The sequence below is a fragment of the Giraffa tippelskirchi genome, chromosome 8, assembly GCF_054371585.1.
Source record: "Giraffa tippelskirchi isolate mGirTip1 chromosome 8, T2T-mGirTip1v1.2.pri, whole genome shotgun sequence".
Lineage (NCBI taxonomy): Eukaryota > Metazoa > Chordata > Mammalia > Artiodactyla > Giraffidae > Giraffa > Giraffa tippelskirchi.
The window spans coordinates 10064198-10088454 of NC_137282.1; the positions used below are offsets into that span (position 1 = coordinate 10064198).

General features: G+C 38.5%; 1 protein-coding gene across 21 annotated transcripts in view; it reads right to left on the reverse strand.

Moving 5' to 3' along the window:
- LOC145518870 (A disintegrin and metallopeptidase domain 3-like) overlaps positions 1–24257 on the reverse strand; it is a 112514-nt gene that overhangs the window by 11280 nt on the left and 76977 nt on the right. For 6 of the 21 annotated variants that reach the window (XR_014063393.1, XR_014063390.1, XR_014063392.1 and 3 more), the window contains 5 exons: positions 22094–22289; positions 21283–21373; positions 20814–21006; positions 14243–14329; positions 6823–6941 (listed from right to left, as the gene is read on the reverse strand). Coding sequence is in view for 11 of the 21 variants with exons in the window: in XM_081523989.1 (XP_081380115.1) it covers positions 6827–6941; positions 14243–14329; positions 20814–21006; positions 21283–21373; positions 22094–22289 (682 nt within the window). In the remaining 10 variants the exon portion in view is untranslated. The remainder of the gene's footprint in view (positions 1–6822; positions 6942–14242; positions 14330–20813; positions 21007–21282; positions 21374–22093; positions 22290–24257) is intronic. The other 15 variants (XM_081523989.1, XM_081523986.1, XM_081523988.1 and 12 more) reach the window with 3 other exon arrangements.

Sequence of the window (24257 nt, forward strand, 5' to 3'; positions counted from 1 at the left end):
TCACCTCCAATAGCTTTGTTCGTAGTGACGCTTCCTAAGGCCCACTTGACTTCACATTCCAGGATGTTTGGCTCTAGGTGAGTGATCACACCATCGTGATTTCCTGGGTCGTGAAGATCTTTTTTGTACAATTCTTCTGTGTATTCTTGCCACCTCTTCTTACTATCTTTTGCTTCTGTCAGGTCTCTACCATTTCTGTCCATTATTGAGCCCATCTTTGCATGAAATGTTCCCTTGGTATCTCTAATTTTCTTAAAGAGATCTCTAGTCTTTCCCATTCTATTGTTCTCCTGTATTTCTTTGCATTGATCACTGAGGTAGGCTTTCTTATCTCTCCTTGCTATTCTTTGGAACTCTGCATTCAAACGGGTATATCTTTCCTTTTCTCTTTTGCTTTTCGCTTCCCTTCTTTTCACAGCTATTTGTAAGGCCTCCTCAAACAACCATTTTGGTTTTTTGCATTTCTTTTTCAACATGGGTATACAACAATTTGAGTCTGTGCTTCCAATGCTTTGGGGTATATACCTAGATGTAGAATTTCAGCATATTATGGGTATTCCATTTTTTTTGAGGAACTATCATAGTTATCCAAATGGGCTGCAGCACTTTTATATTTCCACCAGCAATGCATAGGATTTCCATTTGTTCACATTCTCATCAGCACTTGATATTTTCTGAATTTTTTCAATAATTCCAATCCTAAGAAAGAACAATGCTAAAGAATGTTCAGACTACTATACAATTGTGCTCATTTCACATGCTAGCAAGGTTATGCTCAAAATCCCTCAGGCTAGGCTTCAGCAATATGTGAACTGATAACCTCCAGATGTACAAGCCAAAAGGTAAAAATGATAGTCTTCCACATCCAATGTGTATGCCTAGTAGATGGCACAAAATATTTTTAAAATTTACTTTGGGAACATTACGGAACAATTGTAGCATATTTGTTTTTTTGTAAATTTCACAATGTACACCTCTAAGAAGAGTGCAATTCCATTAATGTCTTTCCATCATTTCTGCTTCTAATTTTACATATTTTATTTATGTATTGTAAACCTACACAATACATCATTGCATTTAAATAGTCAATTGAATGCTAAAGAGTTTTAATGTAAATTTACATTCACTTCCACCTATTTTCTGTTTTCTAGGCTTCTCAGTTGCTCCAGCACAGTCAAATTCCCATGCCAGTCATTTCCTTTCAACCTGTAGAGCTATCTTTCGTACTTCTTTTGGCGTTCACTTTGTAGTGACAAATTGTCTCAGCTTTTGTCTTTAAAATGTTTTTATAATGTCTTAATATGTGAATGGTATTTTCACTTAGATGTAGAATTTTCTTCCTCCAGTTCAAAAATGTAACCCCCTTGAATCCTGGCTTCCATTTTGTGATGAGCATTTGCTCATCATTCTTATTATTCATCCCAATAATAATAATGCTCCTTTCACTCCTGGTCTGAGTGTCAGACTTACTCTATATTATTGATTTTCCATTGTTTCACTATGGTTTACCAAGATGTATTCTTCAGTTTATTCTCTTCGGTTGGCTGAGATCTTGAATTGATAAGTTGTAGTTTTGGAAATTTTGGAAAAACTTACTAGTAATTATCTCTTTTTTAATACTTGTTTTTATTAAACAGGTTTGACTTAAAACATTTACACATAGTGACACTACTCTGTGCTATACACTTCTACGCATATTGAAAAATGCACGTTTTCTGTTCCCATCACCATAGTCATGATACACAGCACATCCATCACCTCAACACCTCCCTGTGGTTGCCCTTTGCGTTTATCTCCCACTGCCAATTCCTTGCATCCAGTGAGCTGTTCTCTGTCACTGCTGACTGCCATTTCCAGAAGGTCCTGTACAGTATACATGCATTTGAGATTTATACCTGTTGTCACGTAGTTTAATAGTTCATTCTTCCTTACTGCTAAGTAGAGTTCTATTGAAATGTGCACTATAGTTTTGTCATCCATTCACCCACTGAAAGATAATTTGGTTTTTTCTAGATTTTGGCAATTATGAATAAAACTGCTATATTATATACACATAGCTTTTTGTCTACACGTAAGTTCTCATTATAATACCTATAAGCTAGATTGCTGAATCATTTACTAAGCATATTTTTAAATGAGTGTATTTTTAATTTTTCAAGAAACAACTAAATCATTTTCCAAAGTGGTTTTACCATTTTCCTTCTCTCCATTCATCTGTGAGTTACTCTGCACAGGTGATCCATACTTCACAAGCACTTGGTATTGTCATTTTTGGTGTTTTTGCTTGATTTCATTTTGCTAGCTTTAGATGTGTAGTGATATACCATTGTTATTTTTAGTTAGCCTATGTTAAATTATATAACTTTATTTTCTTGGGCTCGAAAATCACTGCAGAAGGTGACTGCAGCCACGAAATTAAAAGACGCTTGCTTCTTGAAAGAAAAGCTATGACATTACTCTGCCAACAAAGGTCCATCTAGTCAAAGCTATGATTTTTCGAGTAGTCACGTATGGATGTGAGAGTTGGACCCTAAAGAAAGCTGAGCACTGAAAAATTGATGCTTTTGAACTGTGGTGTTGGAGAAGACCCTTGAGAGTCCCTTGGACTGCAAGGAGATCAAACCAGTCAGTCCTAAAGGAAATCAGTTCTGAGTATTCACTGGAATACTGCTGCTGAAAACTCTTGCTGAAGTTGAAGTTTCAATACTTTGGCCACCTGATGCGAAGAGCTGACTCATTGGAAAAGACCCTGATGCTGGGAAAGATTGAAGGCAGGAGGAGAAGGGAACAACAGAGGAAGAGATGGTTGGATGGCGTCATCGACTTGATGGAGATGAGTTTGAGCAAGCTCTGAGAGTTGGTGATGGACAAGGAGGCCTGGCTTGCTGTAGTCCATGGAGTCACAGAGAGTCGGTCATGACTGAGCAACTGAACTGATGTTGAATCATAGACTCATGCATGCTCAGTAACTTCAGTCCTATCTGACTCTTTGAAACCCCATGGGCTGTGGCCCACCAGGCTCCTCAGTCCGTGGGATTCACCAGGCAAGAATACTGGAGTGGGTTGCCATTTTCTTTGCCAGGGGATCTTCCGGACTCAGGAATCGAATCTGAGTCTCCTGAGTCTCCTGCATTGGCAGGTAGGCTCTTTACCCCCGAGCCACTGGTGAAGCCATAGACTCTTTTTTTTTTATTTTTTTTTATTTTTTTATAAATTTATTTATTTTAGTTGGGGGCTAATCAAACACATGAAAAGATGCTCAACATCACTCATTATTAGAGAAATGCAAATCAAAACCACAATGAGGTATCATTTCACACCAGTCAGAATGGCTGCTATCCAAAAGTCTACAAGCAATAAATGCTGGAGAGGGTGTGGAGAAAAGGGAACCCTCTTACACTGTTGGTGGGAATGCAAACTAGTACAGCCACTATGGAGAAGAGTGTGGAGATTCCTTAAAAAACTGGGAATAGAACTGCCATATGACCCAGCAATCCCACTGCTGGGCATATACACCGAGGAAACCAGAATTGAAAGAGACGCGTGTACCCCAATGTTCATCGCAGCACTGTTTACAATAGCCAGGACATGGAAGCAACCTAGATGTCCATCAGCAGATGAATGGATAAGGAAGCTGTGGTACATATACACAATGGAATATTACTCAGCCATTAAAAAAAATACATTTGAACCGGTTCTACTGAGATGGATGAAGCCATAGACTCTTAAGAGTTGCAAAAATATTTAGCAGGAATCTTGTGTTTCCTCTACTAAACTTTCAGACACTGTTAATGCATTTCAGTACTACAGGAAAATATCAAACCCAGGAAATGAACGCTGATGAAATACACAGACCTTATTCACATTTCACCAGTATACATGTACTTATTTGGGTATACATGTGTGTATGCATTTACATGTATGTATATCTAGTTCTAAGCGATTTTATGACATGTGAAATTTGTACAACCACCATCACAATCAAGATAGAGAACTGTAGCATGGCCCCTAATACTGTTACTCATTTATATAGCTATGCTGATTCCCTCTTTCCCCCTTTCTAAACTCTTGGCAACCACTAAACTTTAGCTCGCCATCTTTCTAGTTATGTCATTTTGTGAATGTTATATAAATAGAGTCATGTAGTTTATGTCTCAAGATTGTCTTTTTCGCTCATATAATTCCCATATAGTTCATACAAGTCATGTCATCTATGAACACTTCACTCCTTTGTATTGATGACTAGTATTCTTTTGTATGTCTGTCATATTTTGTTTACTTATTCACCCATTGAATGACAATGTATGTGTGCCGGTTTTTAGTAATTCTGAATAGGTGTGCAATGAAGATTTGTGTGGAAGATTCTGCATGAAAATAAGTGTTTAATTTTGAGAGAAGCATGGGCTAGAGTGAAACTGGTGTGTTTATGCCTTTCCATTTACCATTCCTATATCATCTAGCTCCTTTCAGTCAACTTTGCGTGCACATTTGTCTAATTTTGAATCATATCAAATAAATGTTCATGCCGAAATATAGTAAAAGGTGAAAAGATACTGTCCTAGATCTTCTTTACAGTACAGAAGATTCTAGAGATTTGTGACAAAGTATTGCACGCTGAAGTAAGACTAACTGGATGAGAATATCATATTTCCTTTTTGTTATTAGAAATATTTTATTCATTCACTGATTCTTCATTTGGAGAAAAATTATGATACCATTGTCTGATGGGTTGCAATATGAGATTTCATTTGTATGATCAATTTCAACATCACCATCACAAAGTTTAAACTTCCCTGAAAGTTGATACGTTACTTGGGCAAAAAATTAGAAAACTGAAATTTGCCAGTGGAAAAAATAAAGAGTCCAGAAATAAACTCTCACACATGCAGTCTAATGATTTTCAGTTAGAATGCTGTGACCACTCAAAGGAAGGAAAAACAGACTTTTCAACAAATTATATTGGGATAACTGGATATCAACAAGCAAAAGAACAAAGATGGACCCTTACTTACACAATATAAAAATTACCTCCAAATGAATCAAGGATTTGCACATCAAGAGGTAAAACCATAACATTCTTAGAAGAAAACAAGGGGGCAGCATTCATAACATTGGATTTTGGAATAGTTTCTTGAATATGACACTGACAGCACAGGCAACAGAAGAAAAACTAGGTAAATTAGAATTTATCATAATTAAAGATTGTTGTGCATCAAAGGACAATATCAATAAAGAAAAAGCTAACCACAAGATAAGAAAATGTTGACAAATCATGTATCTGATGAAGAATTAATATGTAGAATATGTAAAATACTCCTACAACTCAACTACAAAGAAACATATAGCTCAATTAAAAAGTGGGAAGATTTAAAAAGGCATTTCTTGAATAAAGATCCATAGATCGCCAATAAACACATGAAAGTTGTGCAACATCACTAATTATTAGGCTATTGCAGGGAAAAAGTCCAACTAGATATTAATTCATACCTATTGTTCATTTGCTAAGTCCTATCTGAACTTTTTGACCCCATGGAAGCCAGGCTCCCCATGGACGCCAGACCCTTTGCATGCCAGGCTCTTCTGTCTTACAATCTCTCTTGAAGTTCACTCAAATTCATTTCCATTGAATCAGTGATGCTATCAACTATCTCATATTCTGTCATTCTCTTTTCACTTGCCTTCAATCTTTCCCAGCATCAGGGTCTTTTCCAATGAGTTGGCTCCTCTCATACCTGACCCAAGTTTTGGAGCTTCAGCTTCAACATCAGTCCTTCCAACGAATATTCAGGGCTGATCCTGTAGGACTGACTGGTTTGATCTTGCAGTCCAAGGGACTCTCAAAAGTCTTCTCTAGCATCACAGTTCAAAAGCATCAATTTTTCAGCACTCAGCCTTCTTTATGCACCAACTCTCACATACTTACATGACTATTGGAAAAACCACAGCTTTGACGATACAGACCTTTGTCAGCAAAGTGATGTCTCTGCTTTCTAATATTCTATCCAGGTTTGTCATGGCTTTCCTTCCAAGGAGCAAGTGACTTTCAATTTCATGGCTAAAGTCACCATCCACAGTGATTTTGGAGCCCAAGAAAATAAAATCTGTCACTGCTTCTACTTTTCCCTTCTTTTTGCCATGAAGGGATGGAACCAGATGCCATGATCTTAGCATTGGTCTTCTCCAGTGGCACAGATGGTAAAGAATCTGCCTTCATTTCAAGAGATCCAGGTTTAATTCCTGGATAAGGAAGATCCCTTGGAGAAGGGAATGGCTACCCACTCCAGTATTCTTGCCTGGAGAATTCCATGGACAAAGGAGCCTGGCAGGTTACAGTCCATTGGGTTGCAAAGAGTCTGATAAGACTGAGTGAATATCACTTTCACTTTCAATAGTTAACTTGAAAGAGGTAACTCTGTTGTGATCTAATACATCACAATAGTTAAGATCCTTGGAATGGAAGGCTATTTAATAAAACAATCACCTACACTATCATTTAACTATACCCATCTAGAACAATACTGTATAAATAGAAATGTTGGGGGAACTGTGGTTAAAATTAAGGGGAGACTTATTAAAATGTTCATGCCTACATTTGAATTAAAGGCACTTACAAAATTTCGATTGGCAATATGATCTAGAGCTGTGCTGTCAAATATAGTAGTGACCTGCCACACGTGACTATTTAAATTTAAATGAAATAAAATGGAAACTTTAGTTCCTTAGTTGCACTATCCACATGTCAGGTGCTACTATCCATACAGACCATGGAGGTGCACTTCTCTAAGCGCAGAAGGCTTTGCTGGAGTATGGTGATTTAGGTACGAACCTTTTAAAATCCAATATCCATTATCGATACTTCCTCCTGGTGATGAATCTAATGGTTCACAATTAGGAGGAGCATATCCAACATCACAGTGGCAGTGTTCGAGAGTATTGCAAACCTAAAACCAGAACCAAATTTAAAAAGTGCATTTTATGTACAAGATAGAAATTACACACACTATTTGTTATATTTAATCAATGCAAATTACTAAAGCACTGTAATTTAGTATATTATAAGTAGTTTTTATATTAATGTGGGAGCAATTTTAATAATAAAAATTAATATAATAATGTTCACACAATATCTTTTCAAATGTCATAGAGATTTTCTCTTATTTATCTCCTTTTTTTTAAAAAAAATACAAAAATATATATTCTGATGGGCTTCTCAGGTGACACTAGTGGTAAAGAAACTGCCTGCCAACGCAGGAGACATAAGAGATGCGGGTTCCACTTCCAGATCGGGAAGATCCTCTGGAGGAGTGTATGGCAACCCACTCCAGTATTCTTGTCTGGAGAATCCCATGGACAGGGGAGCCTGGAGAGCTCTAGTCCAAAGGGTCACAAAGTGTCGGACATGACTGAAGTGACTTAGTATGCATGCATGCATATAATATTCTGTTACAATTGAAATGTCTTATTCTAGATTAGGCGTAAGAATTATGAAGCTAGAAAGAGTAGAATATTAAATACACTATGAATTGTGCTAATTAAAAAAAAAATTAGCTGTGATAAGACCCAAATTTTAACCACCACCCCCCAAAATGGGGAAACACTAAAGAAACAAGTTTTCTTAATGAGACATAAATAGCAAAATTTGGCTAGAAATGGGAAAGCTAGAAAATATCTATAAATGTGATCTGGTGGGTAAATTGAAAGAAGAGCCAGAAACAGAATAGAGAATCTAGCAACAGGTTTGTGAAAATCAAGAAATTGATTAAAACTAAATAGAAGAGGAAAGAAACAGAAAAGAAACTGTAAATATTAGGACATGTAAGTGATTTGGGAGAAAAAGACACACAGAGAAGCCACTTATTTCCTGTTTACTATATAAAATATGTAGCATCACTACAGCAGGAGATACTAGCCACAAAGTTAGAACCAAATGCATGGTTGGAAAAACTTACAAAGTTTAAAATATTCCTATAAGCTGGTAGGTAATTTCACAATGGATGGACAAATAGAAATGCAAGTAGAAAATATGACCATACATGCTTAAAAGCTGTATAATTAATTATTAAATAAAGGCAAGTTAACAATGTATTTAGCATGTTTAAAGAGAGATTAAAAAGACAGAGAAAGTAGTCTGGTTAGAATATGAGGAAATATATATTTTTATACATGAAAGGTGGCAGCAAAAATTGATATACTATTTCTTGAAGACAGTATAATATTAATGAAAATTTCAATGGTGCATATATTTGTCTCATGAGCCTTAACTGCTAGAAATTTTTTTAAAAATCAGATAAATGTGCAAAGATAAATGTACAACGGCCTCCATTGTACCACTATTTACAGTTTTGTTGTTGCTCAGTCACTCTGTCATGTCTGACTCTGCATATAAGTTAAATAAGCAGGGTGACAATATACAGTCTTGATGTACTCCTTTCCCAATTTTGTACCAGTCTATTATTCCATGTCCAGTTCTAACTGTTGCTTGTTGACTTGCATACAAGTTTCTCAGGAGGCAGGTAAGGTGGTCTGGTATTCCCACCTCTTTAAGAACACTGTCAAAGGCTTTAGCATTGTCAATGGAGCAGAAGTAGATGCTTTTCTGGAATTCCTTGCTCATTCTCTGATCCAGTGGGTGCTGGCAATTTGATATGTGGTTTCTCTGCATTTTCTAAATCCAGCTTAAATACCTGGAAGTTCTCAGTTCACGTAAGTAAAAATTTAACATTATCCGAAAGTCTATCAACAGAAAACTTTTCAAATACAGTGTGGAAGAGACAAGCAGGGGAACAGATTGAAGCTGTTCACAGATGCAGATCAGAATGGACAGGAAGCTCCGCTCCCATACACTATTAGATTAAAAGTAATATGTGTAATGTAAATACGTTATGTGAATGTCTGAATATTTATCAGTACACATACACTCAATTATAAGCAATATTTATAGTATGTATAATTATATATGTGTAATCCCTAATTATCCCTTCATGGATCAGAGCCTTGTTGTGGTGAAAGGGTTTCCATAACTCAATGAAGCTATGAGCCATGTTGTGCAGGGGCCACTCAAGATGGGTGGGTCACAGTGAAGAGTTCTGACAAATTGTGCTCCAGTGGAGGAGGAAATGGCAACCCACTCTAGTATTCTTGCCAGAGGACCTCATGAACAGTACAAAAAGGTTTAAAGATATGACACTGGAAAGTGAGCCCCCCAGGTCGGAAGGTGTCAATATGCTACTGCAGAAGAGTGGAAGGCAATTACTAATAGCTCCAGAAAGAATGAAGTGGCTAGGCCAATGCAGAAATGACTGTCAGTAGTGAATGTGTCTGGTGGTGAAAGTAAAGTCCAATGCTGTAAAGAACAATACTGCATAGAGTCTGGAATGTTAGTTCCATGACATGGACATGATCAAGCATGAGATGGCAAGAGTGAAAAATCAACATCTTACGAATCAGTGAACTAAAACGGACAAGAATAGGCAAATTTGATTCAGATGGCCATGGTATTTATCACTGTGGGCAAGAATCCCTTAGAAGAAATGGAGTGGCTCATAGTCAACAAAAGGGACCAAAATGCAGTACTTGGGTGCAGTCTCAAAAACAACAGAATGATCTCAGTTCTCTTCCAAAGCAAACCATTCAACATCACAGTAATCCAAGTCTATGCCCCAACCACTGACGCTGAAGAAGCTGAAGTAGACCAGTTCCATGAAGACCTTCTAGAACTAATAAAAAAAAAGTCCTTTTCATCACAGGAGCAAAGTGGTTGTCTATGAAAGCTTTACAAATAGCTGAGGAAAGAAGAGAAGTGAAGGGCAAGGGAAATGAGAATGATATACTCAACTGAATGCAGAGAATAGCACATGAGCTAAGAAGGCCTTAGAATGAGAAGGACTAGAGATCTCTCCAAGAAAAGTGGAGATATCAAGGGAACATTTCAATGAAGGATGGGCACGATAAAGGACAGAAGTGTTAAGGACCTAACAGAAGCAGAAGAGATTAAGAGGAAGTTAACAAGAATATACAAAAGACTATGAAATAGAGGTCTTAATGACCCAGATAACCACCATGGTGTGGTCATTCACCCAGAGCTGAACAATCTAGAGTGTGAAGTCAAATGGGCCTTACAAAGCATTACTAAGCTAGTGGAGGTGATAGAATTCTACCTGGAAACTATTTCAAATCCTAAAAGATGCTGCTGCTAAAGTGTTGCACTCAATATACCAGCAAAATTGGAAAACTCAGCAGTGGCCACAGGACTGGAAAAGGTCACTTTCCTTCCAATCCCAAAGAATGGCAATGCCAAAGAATGTTCAGACTACCAAACAACTGTGCTCATTTCAAATGCTAATAATTCGTGCATGTGTACTCAGCCATGTCTGACTCTTTGTGACCACGTAGACTGAAGCCTGCCAGGCTCCCCTGACCAAGAAAGTTTCCAGGCAAGAATACTAGAGTGGGTTGCCATTTCCTTCTCCAGGAAATCTTCCCGACCCAGGAATTGAACCCTCAACTCTTACATCTCCAGCATTGCAAGCAGATTCTTAACCAACTGTGCCACATGGGAAGTCCACATGCTATTAAGGTTATGCTCAAAATCCTTCAAACTAGGCTTCAGCAGCACATGAACAGAGAACTTCCAGATGTACAAGCTGGGTTTTGAAGAGGCAGAGGAACCAGAGATAAAATTGCAACCATTCATTGGATCATGGAGAAAGCAAGGGAGCTCCAGAAAAACATCTACTACCGCTTCATTAACTATGATAAAGCCTTTGTGTGGATCACAACAAACTGAAAAATTCTAAAGGAGATCAGAGTACCAGACCACCTTACCTGTCCCCTGAGAAACCTGTATGCAGGCAAGAAGTAACAGTTAGAAGTGGACATGCAACAACTGAATGGTTCCAAATTGGGGAAGATGTAAGACAAAGCTCTATATTGTCACCCTGTTTAGCTAACTTATATGCAGAATTAATGTTCTACAGTCGCTCAAACATCTCTGACTTGCAATCCTAAGGACTGCAGCATGCCAAACTTCCCTGTCCATCACCAACTCCCAGAGTTTGCTCAAACTTATGTCCATTCAGTCAGTGATGCCTTCCAACCATCTCACCCTCTGTCTCCCCCTTCTCTTCCTACCCTCAGTCTTTGCCAGCACCAGGGTCTTTTCTAATGAGACAGCTCTTCACATCAAGTGGCCAAAGTATTGGAGCTTCAGTTTCAGCATCAGCCCTTTCAATGTATATTCAGGGTTGATTTCCTTTAAGGTTGACTGGTTTGCTCTCCTTGCTGTCCAAGGAACTCTCAAGAGTCGTCTACAGCACAATTCAAAAGCATCAGTTCTTCTGCACTCAGCTTTCTTTATGGTCCAACTCTCACATCTATACATGACTACTGGAAAAACCAAAGCTTTGACTATATGGATATTTGTTGGCAAAGTAATGTCTCTGATTTTTAATATGCTGTCTAGGTTTGTCATAGCTTTTCTTCCAAGGGGCAAGCTACTTTAATTTCATGGCTGCAGTCCCTGTTCACAGTGATTTTGGAGCCCAAGGGAAAAAAAAATAGTCTGTCCCAATTTCTGTTTTTTTCCCATCTATTTGCTATGAATGGATGGGACCAGATGCCATGACCTTAGTTTTTTTTTTTTTAATATTGAATTTTAAGCCAGCTTTTTCACTCTCCTCTTTCACCTTCATCAAGAGGCTCTTTAGTTCCTCTTTGCTTTCTGCCATTAGGGAAGTGTCATCTGCATATCTTATATTATGTGTATTTCTCCTGGCAATCTTGATTCCACCTTGTGCTTCATCTAGTCGTGCATTTTGCATGAGGTACTCTGCATAGAAATTGAATAAGCAGGGTGACAATACACAGCCCTGAAGCACTTCTTTCCTAATTTTGAATCCGTCTATTGTTCCATGTCTAGTACGAACTGCTGCTTCTTGACCTACACACAGGTTTCTCAAGGAGTCAGGTAAGGTGGTCTGTTGTTCCCAACTCTTGAAGAAATTTTCAGTTTGTGATCTACACCATCAAAGGCTTTAGCATAGTCAATAAAGCAGAAGTAGATGTTTTTCTGGAATTCCCTTGCTTTTTCTATAATCCAGAGGAAGTTGGCAATTTGATCTCTGGTTCCTCTGTCTTTTCTAAATCCAGCTTAACATCTGGACGTTCTTGGTTCACATACTACTGAAGCTTAGTTGAAGGATTTTGAGCACCTTGCTAGCATGTGAAATGAGCACAATGTAAGGTAGTTTGAACATTCTTTGGAATTGCCCTTCTTTGGTATTGGAGTGAAAACACATTTTCCAGTCCTGTGGCCACTGCTGAGTTTTCCAAATTTGCTGGCATATTGAATGCAGCAATTTAACAGCATCATCTTTCAGGATCTGAAATAGCTCAGCTGGAATTCCATCACCTCCACTAGCTTTGTTCATAGTTACACTTCCCAAGGCCTACTTGACTTCACACTCCAGGATGTCTGGATCTAGTTGAGTGACCACACCATTGTAGTTATCCAAGTCATTCAGATCTTTTTTGTACAGTTCTTCTGTGTATTCTTGCCACTTCTTCTTAATCTCTTCTGCTTCTGCTAGGTCCTTACTGCATCTGTCCTTTTTGTGTTCATCTTTGCATGAAATGTTCCCTTTGAAGAGATCTCTAGTCTTTCCCATTCTATTGTTTTCCTCTATTTCTTTGCATTGTTCACTTAAGAAGGCTTTCTTATTGCTCCTTGATATTCTTTGGAGCTCTGTATACAGGTCAATATATGTTTCCCTTTCTCTTCTGCCTTTGGCTTCTCTTCTTTTCTCAGTTATTTGTAAGGCCTCTTCAAACAGTCATTTTGCCTTGTTGCATTTCTTTTTCTTGGGGATGTGCCAGGTGGGATGAATCACAAGCTGGAATCAAGATCATGGGCAGAAATATCAACAACCTCAGATATGCCAATGATACCACTCTAATGGCAGAAAGTAAGAGGAACTAAAAAAAAAAAAAATCTCTTGATGAGGGTGAAAGAGGAGAGTAAAAAAGCTGGCTTGAAACCCCAAATTCAAAAAACTAAGATCATGGCATCTGCTCCCATCACTCCATGGCAAAAAGAAGGGGGAAAAGTGGAAGCAGTGACAGATTTTATTTTCTTGGGCTCCAAAATCGCTGTGGATGGTGACTTCAGCCATGAAATTCAAAGGCACTTGCTCCTTGGAAGGAAAGCCAGGAAAAACCTGGATAGCATATTAGAAAGCAGAGACATCACTTTGCTGCCAAAGGTCTGTATAGTCAAAGCTGTGGTTTTTCTAATAGTCATGTAAGTATGTGAGAGTTGGTGCATAAAGAAGGCTGAGTGCTGAAAAATTGATGCTTTTGAACTGTGATGCTGGAGAAGATTTTTGAGAGCCCCTTGGACTGCAAGATCAAACCAGTCAGTCCTACAGGATCAGCCCTGAATATTCGTTGGAAGGACTGATGTTGAAGCTGAAGCTCCAATACTTTGGTCACCTGATGCAAAGAGCCAACTCATTGGAAAACACCCTGATGTTGGGAAAGACTGAATGCAAGTGAGAAGGCAAAGACAGAGTATGAGATGGCTAGATAGCATCATTGATTCAGCGGACACAAACGTGAACAAACTTCGTGAGATAGTGAAGGACAGAGGAGGCTGGTGTGCTACAGTACATGGGATCTCAAAGTTCAGACAGGACTTACCAAATAAACAACAACAACAGTTCTTAATTTAAAATTTCATAACCTTAATCTACCGTTATAATAATAGATTGTTTCATACTGAATTTGTACAAAGTTCTAAGCAAATTATTTGCTCATAAGACTTAAATGATCTAGTTGAACACATAAATCACATGGTGGCAGTGGTTTAGTCGCTAAGTCATGTCCGACTCTTGCGACCCCATGAACTGTAGCCTGCCAGGCTCCTCTGTTTATGGGATTTTCCCGGCAAGAATACTGGAGTGGATTGCCATTTCCTTCTCCAGGGGGTCTTCCCGACCCAAGAATTGAACCCAGGTTTCCTGCATTGCATGCAGATTCTTTATCGACTGAGCTATGAGGGAAGCCTTCATATTTATGTATGCCATAAATCACATACATATGTACAAATAATGGAGTCTGGTTTCCATATTCAATTTGTTTTCCAAATAAATTTCTACACCTCAAATAATTTTATGCATTATTACCCTTCAAAATGTTATCCACACAGATCAAAATACCAATACCTAAAAATAACTATTATACATACCCCATGTCCCTTGCACATCACCTGGGAGTCACAAGTTGAGCCTGGTCTTGTTGCAGGGACATCTGTGCATTTTCCAGAATTGCAATACTAAAACATTAAAAGAACCATTAGCAACAAGAATTTTAAATTCTGTCAAGAGTTGAACAATTATACTTAGTATGAAAATTAGATGCACAAGATGTGTGTGTGTGTGTGTGTGTATAAAACTGGTCACCTGATGTGAAGAACTGACTCGTTTGAAAAGACCCTGATGCTGGGAAAGATTGAAGGTGGGAGGAGAAGGGGATGACAGAGGATGAGATAGTTGGATGGCATCACTGACTTGATGGAATGTGTTTGAGTAAGCTCCAGGAGTTGGTGATGGACAGGGAAGCCTGGCATACTGAAGTTCATGGGGTCACAAAGGGTTGGACACGACTGAGCGACTGAACTGAACTGAACTGATACATTTTATAATATATACACATATGTGCGTGTGAAGGAGATATTTTTATCTTCATTTTATACCTGATGAGAATTAAACGTACACTATTAAGGTCATGCCTCCACTGACTGCCAGAGCCAATATTCAGTGTAAGAACTACTTGACTCACAGAGCCCAATGATAAATGCTCAAAACCAGTGTTCTTGTCACTTTTCCATTTTTTCCCAGTTTTAATGGCTATATCTCTTATCTTTTTCATTAGCAAAGGTGACCTTGAGAAAGTTATTTAATCCCTCCATCCCTCAGTTTATCCATCTTTGAATTTCAATTGTGCTAGTGGTAAAGGCTCTGCCTGCCAATATAGGAGATGCAATAGGCTTGGATTTGATCCCTGGGCCAGAAAGATCCCTTAAAGTAGGAAATAGGACCCCACTCCAGTATTCTTGCCTGGAAAATTCCACGGGCAGAGGAGCCTGGTGGGCTACCGTCCATGGGGCTGCAAAGAGTTGGACACGACTGAGCAAATGAATACATAGGTTATGAAGATGAAATTGCTTGTTACTCATAAAGGAACAAAAGTGGTGTTTGGTACATAGTAAGTGCTCACTAAATATAAGATGTTATTTTAATTATTTATGGATTTACCCTGATTTTTCTGTAGACTCTATGCTAATATATGCTTATCCAAATTTCAATTTAATTTGAACATCTTTGAGAAAATCAACTAAGACTATCTGATAGATTTTCTTAAGTATCCGATAGAATATTATTTGATGAGTAGTATAGAAATACCAATATTTTCTGTCACCATTGCTAATTAAAGAAAGAACAAATATCAGCTTGTTCATAAACTGAAAGTGCTCTAAAGAAGGCAGCAAGGATAACAAAATGTTGGTTAAACCAGCATTACCTGTCCACAAAACAATTTTCATTCCAGTACTGAAGAAATAATAAATCAGTCCTACTTCCCTGGGTTGTTTGTAGGAAAAAAACAAGTCAGGAAATGTTAAGAATCATGTTCCTGATATAATTTCTTTCAAATAAACAGATCAATTTGTAGCTGACTCTTTTGCAAGGACAGGAAAAGCAAAGGACACTATGAAAATATTTAGTTTTGGTCAGTGGTTGGGATGGTGTTTTGAATATTAACCAACACATAAGATTTCTCTCTTTAAAAAAAAAGACATTAATAGTGCCCCAGAAGAAATCACATCAGGTTTAAAAAAGAAAAATCCTTGATATAACTAAAAAATATTCCCTGAGAAGAAAAGCTTGGATTATGTAAGCATATTTTCATACAGTTTAATGTTTAAGAATGGATAAGGAAAAGACAGCTAATTTTATTTATTTAGTCACTGCTTAGTTTGTCTATTTTTGGACAATTACACACCTCAGACATTTTTTATTTTTCAGTTGAAAATGAATGAGATGTTCTAAACACCTCTCACCTACTTAAAGGAACTACAGTCAGTTTGATAAACTCCTGTTCTGCCTTATGAATAAAGAATTCAAGGATGCCTTCTATCACAACCAATATTGAGCAAACTTGCATTGCTGGAATAATGCCTATATTCCTGTAATATATTGTTCACTTAGTATATAGTGAACAATATAGGATATATAGTATTAATATATATATTGTATTAAATTTAGAAGTATAACATTTATAGTTTCTATTACAGTTGACAAGAAAGACATACTCTTCTTCATGTTGATAGATAAGAAATAAATTCTCTTTTTCTTCCTTTTTTCTTATCTATTGATTGATTTTTACAAAGGACCCACATTTGATGAGCATGTGGTAAAGAAGCCTTTATTTTTTAACCTCTCTGTAAACAACTGAACACTGTAGAATAACAAATAAAAAAAAAGTATATCCTTAATGAATTTTTAAAATAAACAGTGTGATTCCAACTCAAATCACAGACTTGCACCCAAAACAGCCCTCATTTTTCCAATTAAGAGTAAAGTCAGAAAGAAAACAAGTAGAAGATAAGAGATTAAAAGACTTCCTGGGATTTTGAAATAAAATGAAGATCATTGTTGGATGAAATGAAGTGAGAAAGCAACCACAGGAACACAGTGGCAAAGGAGAGAGCCTAGTTGATCAGCTTCCCAGGGGGCACTTGTGATAAAGAATCCACCTGCAATGCAGGAGACATAGGCATGCGGGTTTGGTCCCTGGGTTGAGAAGATCCCCTGGAGGAAGAAATGGCAACCCACTCCAGTATTCCTGCCTGAAAAATCCCATGGACAGAGGAGCCTGGAGGGCTACGGTCCATGGAGACGCACAGAGTCGGACACGATTGAAACAACTTAGCATGCAGCCATGCACAATGCTCCAGAGGAGATGCAGCCTCAGGGTATGAAGGAAAAACAGAAAGAGCTGAAAGGGTGAGACTGGAAAGTGTGGATAAATGTGGAATTATCCAAGGAAATCCGTCCACAAAACTACGAAACTAGCTAGCTCTGATATTCAGTACTCTTCACTCACTTTCTTTCACTTACAGAACACAGTCAACACAACCCTTTTATCTCAAGGGAGACAATTTAGAAGAGTATTTTGTTTCATAAAGCAATTGAATTAATGATGACTACAGAATTCAGGCCTCTCCAATGATCTGTTCTCTAAAATAGGCATAATCCAATTCAACTACTGGAAGTACCATGGCCTAAAAGTCAGCTTCCAAAATAGACTGTCATGTTTGACCACTAAAAGCTTTAGAGCACACAGGTAGCTAGATAGGAACAGAGAAGGGAGACACAGGCCAAATGGTAGGAAACCATGCATCTCATAAACAACAGAGATCCCTAGGCAAACAAAGTAAAGCAGGTACCTCCAGACAGACAGGAAATCACACCTTTAAGGTGATAATATCCTGGAAGCAGACAAAGAAAAGTGGGGGAAAGCAGGAATCTCTGACATCTAAATGCAACCTGTTGTCATTAAGCCCTCAGGACAATAAAATTAGCCTCACAGATAAAACGTTATCATCATGCACAGGCTTCAGGACACTTCCAATCAAAGTTAAATAAAGGCCCAAATCCTTCTTCTCCTAGGGAAGGTGGAAATGCAATGAAAATCAGAGAATGCAACCCTAAACCCTTCTCTCCCCAGTGAATATTCCACTACTTCATTTCTAAGCCCTACATAACTGGCTAGCTAAAAAACTCAGGGCAGCTAGTCATCTGAGCTTGCCCACGCTCTCCTTGAGAGTGTTATTGCTGTTGTTCTTGTTCAGTCACTAAGTTTTGTCCAATTCTCTGCAATCCTATGGACTATAGCATGCCAGGCCTCCCTGTTGTTCATCATCTCCTGGAGTTTGCTCAAACTCAAGTCCATTTAGTTGGTGATGCTTTCCAACCAACTCATCCTCTGTCTCTCTCTGCTCCTCCTGCCCTCAGTCTTTCCCAGCATCAAGGTCTTTTCCAATGAGTTGGCTCTTTGCATCAGATGGCCAAAGTATTGAAGCTTCAGCTTGAGTATCAGTCCTTCCAATAAATATTCAGGACTGATTTCCTTTAGGATTGACTGGTTTGATCTCCTTGCAGTCCAAGGGACTCTCATGAGTCTTCTCCAGCACCACAGTTCAAAATCATCAATTCTTGGGTACTTAGCCTTCTTTATGGTCCAATTCTCACATCCTTACATGACTACTGAAAGAGCCATAGCTTTGACTATATGGACCTATGTCGGCCAAAGGATGTCTCTGCTTTTTAATACACTGTCTAGGTTTGCCTTGAGAGCATACTATTGCTTAAATAAACCCTCATTTGCTTTCCTTACCTCCCTTTTCCCTCTCTGAATTCTTTCTGCACATGAGACAAGAATCTACTTCCCAGTAACACTGTGACAAACTCCAGTCTCATAGAGAGAGAACTGCCAATTAGGACTTTTACTAAAAATGATATGGGATTAAAAAGTCACTAGCAGGTTAAAGCGCCTTCAAACCAAGCAGGAAAAGTCAAAGTCTTTGTGTCTTCTTCCCTTCTTTCCCTCAACTACTACCCCTTTCTTTTCCTTTTCCCTCCATGGGGACATTGTCCACTTGAACGTGAGTTATAGATCAGACTTTCCAAGGCAAAGACTTATACAGGACAAACAGATCAACTGTAAAACTTTTAGTGGTCAAAGAGGGCTGGTGTAAGAAACCAAGGCTCATTTTTCCACCAGACACTTGCTGAATATTAGTGTTATGTGAGGTCAGAGAAGGCTAGCATAGCAATTTTCTATCAAAGTCTGAATTTCGCAATAAGGAGCTCATGATCTGAGCCACAGACACCTCCAGGTCTTTTTTTTTCCTTCCTTGCTGACTGTATAGAGTTTATCCATCTTCCACTGCAAAGAATATAATCAATCTGATTTCCATTGACCATTGACCATTTGATGATGTCCACATGTAGAGTTGTCTCTTGTGTTGCTGGAAGAGAGTGTTTGCTATGACCAGTGTGGTCTCTTCACAACACTCTGTTAGCCTTTGCCCTGCTACATTTTCTACTCCAAGGCCAAATTTGCTGGTTATTCCAGGTATCTCTTGACTTTCTACTTTTGCATTCCACTCCCCTATGATGAAAAGGACATCTTTTTTTTTTTTTGGTGTTAGTTCTAGAAGGTCTTATAGGTCTTCATAGAACTGTTTAACTTCAGTCTCTTTGGCATTAGTGGTTGGGGCATAGACTTGGATTACTGTGATGTTGAATGATTTGCCTTGGAAATGAACCAAGATCATTCTGTTGTTTTTGAGACTGCACCCAAGTACTGCATTTTGGACTGTTTTGTTGACTATAAGGGCTACTCTATTTCTTTTAAGGGATTCTTGCCCATAGTAGTACGTATAATGGTAATCTGAATTAAATTCATCCATTCCCATCCATTTTAGTTCACTGATTTCTAAAATGTCAATGTTCACTCACCATCACCTCTTTGATCACTTCCAATTTACCTTGATTCATGGTTCTAACATTTCAGATTGCTATGTAATATTGTTCTTTATAGCACTGAACTTTACTTTCACCACAAGACACATCCACAACTGGGCATCATTTCTGCTTTGACTCAGCCTCTTCATTCTTTCTGGAGCTATTTCTCTACTCTTTTCCAATATCATATTGGACACCTATTGACCTGTAGGGTTCATCTTTCAATGTTATATCTTTTTGCCTTTTCATACAGTTCATGGGGTTCTCAAGGCAAGAATGCTAAAGTGGTTTGCCATGCCCTTCTCCAGTGGACCACGTTTTGTGAGAACTCTCAACCATCAGCCATCCATCTTGGGTGGCCCTACAGGGTATAGCTCATAGTTCCACTGAGTTGCACCAGGCTATGATCCATTTGTTCATTTTGGTTAGTTTTTTGTGATAGTGGTTTTCATTCTGTCTGTCCTCTGATGGATGAGGATAAGAGGCTTGCACAAGTTTTCTGATGAAAGGGACTGGCTGTGCAGAAAACTGTTCTTACTTTGATGGGCAGGGCTATGCTCAGTATATCTTTAATCCAATTTTCTACTGATGTGTGGGGCTGTACCTCCTTCCTTTTGTTTGGCCCGAGACACACCAGTCCTATTTGGCCCGAGACACACCAGTCCTAGAATCTGCAGTCTCTGGTAGACTATAGGCTCTATGGTAGGGCGAATAGCAATCTCCTCCAAGGAGACTTATGCTAGTATGCCAAGCCTCCCAAGATTGCTGCTGCCAGTGCCCATGACCTCACAGCAGGCCACTGTAGACCCATGCCTCCACCAGAGCCTTTAAAACACTCACAGGCAAGTCTCACTCAGGCTCTTGTGAACCTGATTTTGGGATGTATTATTTCATTCTTTTTCTTCCTTTTTTTACACAAACTATTGCACACAAGATCCTGGCCTACCAAAGAGATTAAGGAACATATTCAAGTTTGAGGAAATAGCTTCTAATATTCATGGTAAAATTCATAATAAAAATGATGAAAAGTAAAGCAAGTGTTCCTTTGATCAATAGAAATTTTGACCTTTAAGGCTTAAGATCATGATGCAGTAAGCAAAATTGGTAACCATTATAAATTTAAAATCTTAAGTGCATTTTATCACTCTCTCACACACACACAAACACCCATATAGACACTAGGACACTCACATAACATACACAGAATCAAGAAAACTTTTTATTTACCTTATTTTCACCACACATAGTGCCAGTAGCTACATATGTGTGATCGTGTGAAGGTGATACTCCTGGGTGCCTTCTTAAATTTGCAGATATACACACAACACCTTGATAGTAAGTATACTGAGTATCAAAATTTTGAAATGGCACTACTTCTTCGCGTGTCCAGTGACAAACCAACTTTCCACAATTGATATCCCTGTAACATAGGACAGAAAATATTACCCATATGTCACTTAGTGATACAATATATTACTTAAATATCAATTCAAAATATGAGAATAAGTCATAATGTTAGTCAAAGCATAACACCAAGGATATTCAGAAACCTACATCAACTTACAAAGTGCAACATATAAATTTATACTTATATACCATATTCATTTCTCTGTTGTATTAAGTGATTCTTTGCAGGACACATACATACATATATACTACATTTGGAAAATATATTATTTTTTTTCTAAATACATACTTAAAGTTACAAAATCTTCCATTACAGTTTCCGAAATGATCTGTATGCTTATTCACTTCTTGAAAACATAGAAAAGAAGTCCCCTTTGCAACTGAAAATATAAGTTTCAATTATTCATCTTAAAACGGCAACAACATTAAAAACTAAAAGTGTGGTGAATTTATATGGCGACATCTAGTCAACAAAGCCCAGGCAGTATCATCTACTATAAATTTCTGGTGCCATCTACTGGCTATCTGCAATTCCCAGGTGCACAGTGGTAATGAATCCACCCAGTGCAGTAGACACAGGAGACACAGGTTTGATCCTTGGGTCAGGAAGATCCCCTGGAGATGAAATGGCAACCCACTCAAGTATTCTTGCCTTGGAAATTTCATGGACAGAGGAACTGGGTGGGTTACAGTCTATATGGTTGCAAAAAGTCATACATGACTGAGTGGCTGAGTGCTGCACTGCACTGCACTGGTTATGTATGAAGGAGAAACAGTTACTAAAAATTACCTCCTTGAGAATAGAAAACTATTATTATCCTACAGAAATTACCAACAAGTAAAACAATCATTTTCTCCCTTATCTGTAATTCTAATAGTCCACTCCATTTCCACCAATCACCTGAAATTTTACTATTATCCTATTTTGTTTTATACTTACTAGCTCTATTTTACCTCTTGATATAGGTCAAAGTTTCTTTCATTTGTAATTTATCTCCAAATTTACATTTAAACAATAATCATTATTGTGGTGATAGGGTAGGTTACTAACTTAAAGATACAGTTTAAAAATAAACCACAGAAAAAAGTACAACTATTACATCTTCCAAACAACTCTGCACACTGTACATCTGTGTCTTGGCATTTTCCACCAAAGCAATAGGCAGTCTTATTACTGCAAAATTCAAAATCAGCAGATTGCACATCAGGTACACAAAACTCAGAAATTCCATTGCAATATTCTTCAAAATCACACAGATCTGTGCTTTTCCTACATGTATGTCCTCTTGGAATCATCTGTGAGACAAAGAAAACCAAATAACTGTTTTTAAAGTAGAAAAACATAATATTGATAGTTTAAATAGTAGTATTGTAACTGTAACTGTAATTTCCATTATTATTGTATTTATAAGTATTTAAAAAGACTTCCCTGGTGGCTCATTTGTTAAAAAAAGAAAAATAATCCTCCTGCAATGCAGGAGACCCAGGTTCGATCCCTGGGTGGAGAAGATCCCCTGGGTGGGGGAGATCCCCCAGAAAAGGAAGTGGCAACCCACTTCACTAGTCTTGCCTGGAAAATCCCATGGACAGAGGAGCCTGATGGGCTACAGTCCACGGCGTGGCAAAGAATCAGACCCAACTTAGTGACTAAACCACCACCAAGTATTTGATTTACTTAAAAGTTCTGGTGAAGTTAGACTTAATTGATAGTTATAGAGCATTCCATCCAAAATGAGCAGAATATACATTCTTCTCAAGTGAACATGAAACATTCTCCAGGATTGACCATATTCTGGGCCACAACAGAGGATGAGATGGTTGGATGGCATCACCAACTCAATGGATATGAGTTTGAGCAAGCTCCGAGAGATAGTGTTGGACGGGGAAGCCTGGCGGGCAGCAGTCCATGGAGTCACAAAGAGTCACCCATGACTCAGGGACTGAAAAGCAACAATAACAAGTACCAATCACAGTTTCTTACATTTAAGATAGGAATGCTGGAGTACTGGCTAAAAACACGTTAATCCTCGTTATGTGTCAGAAAAACAGAAGGTTAAATTATTTGCCTTCCATATTGCTACAGTTGCTCTTGGGTCCATCAAAATGAAAATTTATAAGAAAAAAACTGGATCAGGTCATTGAATTTCAGACCAAAGTCAGTGGAAACTAGTCTAATGGAAAGTAGACAGAGAAGGAAAATAAAAGCCTTTAAAGCTTATGGTCACTAGTAAAAGAGGCACCTGCGACTCTTGAAATGACAGCAAAAGCTAGATTCTGTAAGAGCTGACTCATTGTAAAAGACCCTGATGCTGGGAAGGATTGAGGGCAGGAGGAGAAGGGGACAGAGGTTGAGATGGTTGGATGGCATCACCGACTCGATGGACATGGGTTTGGGTGAACTCCGGGAGTTGGTGATGGACGGCGAGGCCTGGCGTGCTGCGATTCATGGGGTCGCAGAGTCGGACATGACTGAGCGACTGAACTGAACTGATGTCATAATATGTAAGAAAGTTAATGGGAACTAACACAGACACTAAAGCATGCTTCAAGAGTGAGACGAAAAGATCCTGTGCAGATGGTGGGCAGGCCCTGGGCACATTCCCAGAACAAGAACTGAGTCACAGTTTCCCTCAAGTGTAAAAAGTGAAAAGACTGCCCAGGGCTACCTTCTACAGACCAATAAATGCTGTCCTGAAAGTTAAAAAATAAAAGAGGACAGCTGGAATTACAAGCTTTAGCTGGGAACTTCTTTACAGAATTCATGGCTGTTACTCTGAAGCCCTCCCTGGCAACTTGTACTATGAATTTTCAATTGATCAAATGTGGCAGTTATCTCTCTTGTAAAGAAGTATCCTTTGATATGCAGGTAGAGGGCAATGCGGGGCTTCCCAAGTGGCACTTGTGGTAAAGAACTCACTTGCCAATGCAGGAGACACAAGGGACACAAGTTCGGTCCCTGGATTGGGAAGATCCCCTGGAAGAGGGCAAAGACTGAAGTGGCTTAGCATGCACGGAGGGCAATAGTCTATTTTGAAAAATCTTACTGCTCAGTCCGTCTGATTTGGAGACAAAGACCAAGATGAGAGGTCTGAGAAGAAAAGAGGAACAGGTTTATCGCTAAGAAGCGGAAACCCTACGCTAGCCTCTATATTAACGTGCCTTGAACCAAATGAAGGTTGGCTTTAAGAAATGAGTGAAAATGAACATGCAGAGAACAGAGTAAAATGATGTTAGCAGATATTTCATTGACAGTGAAAAAACAAA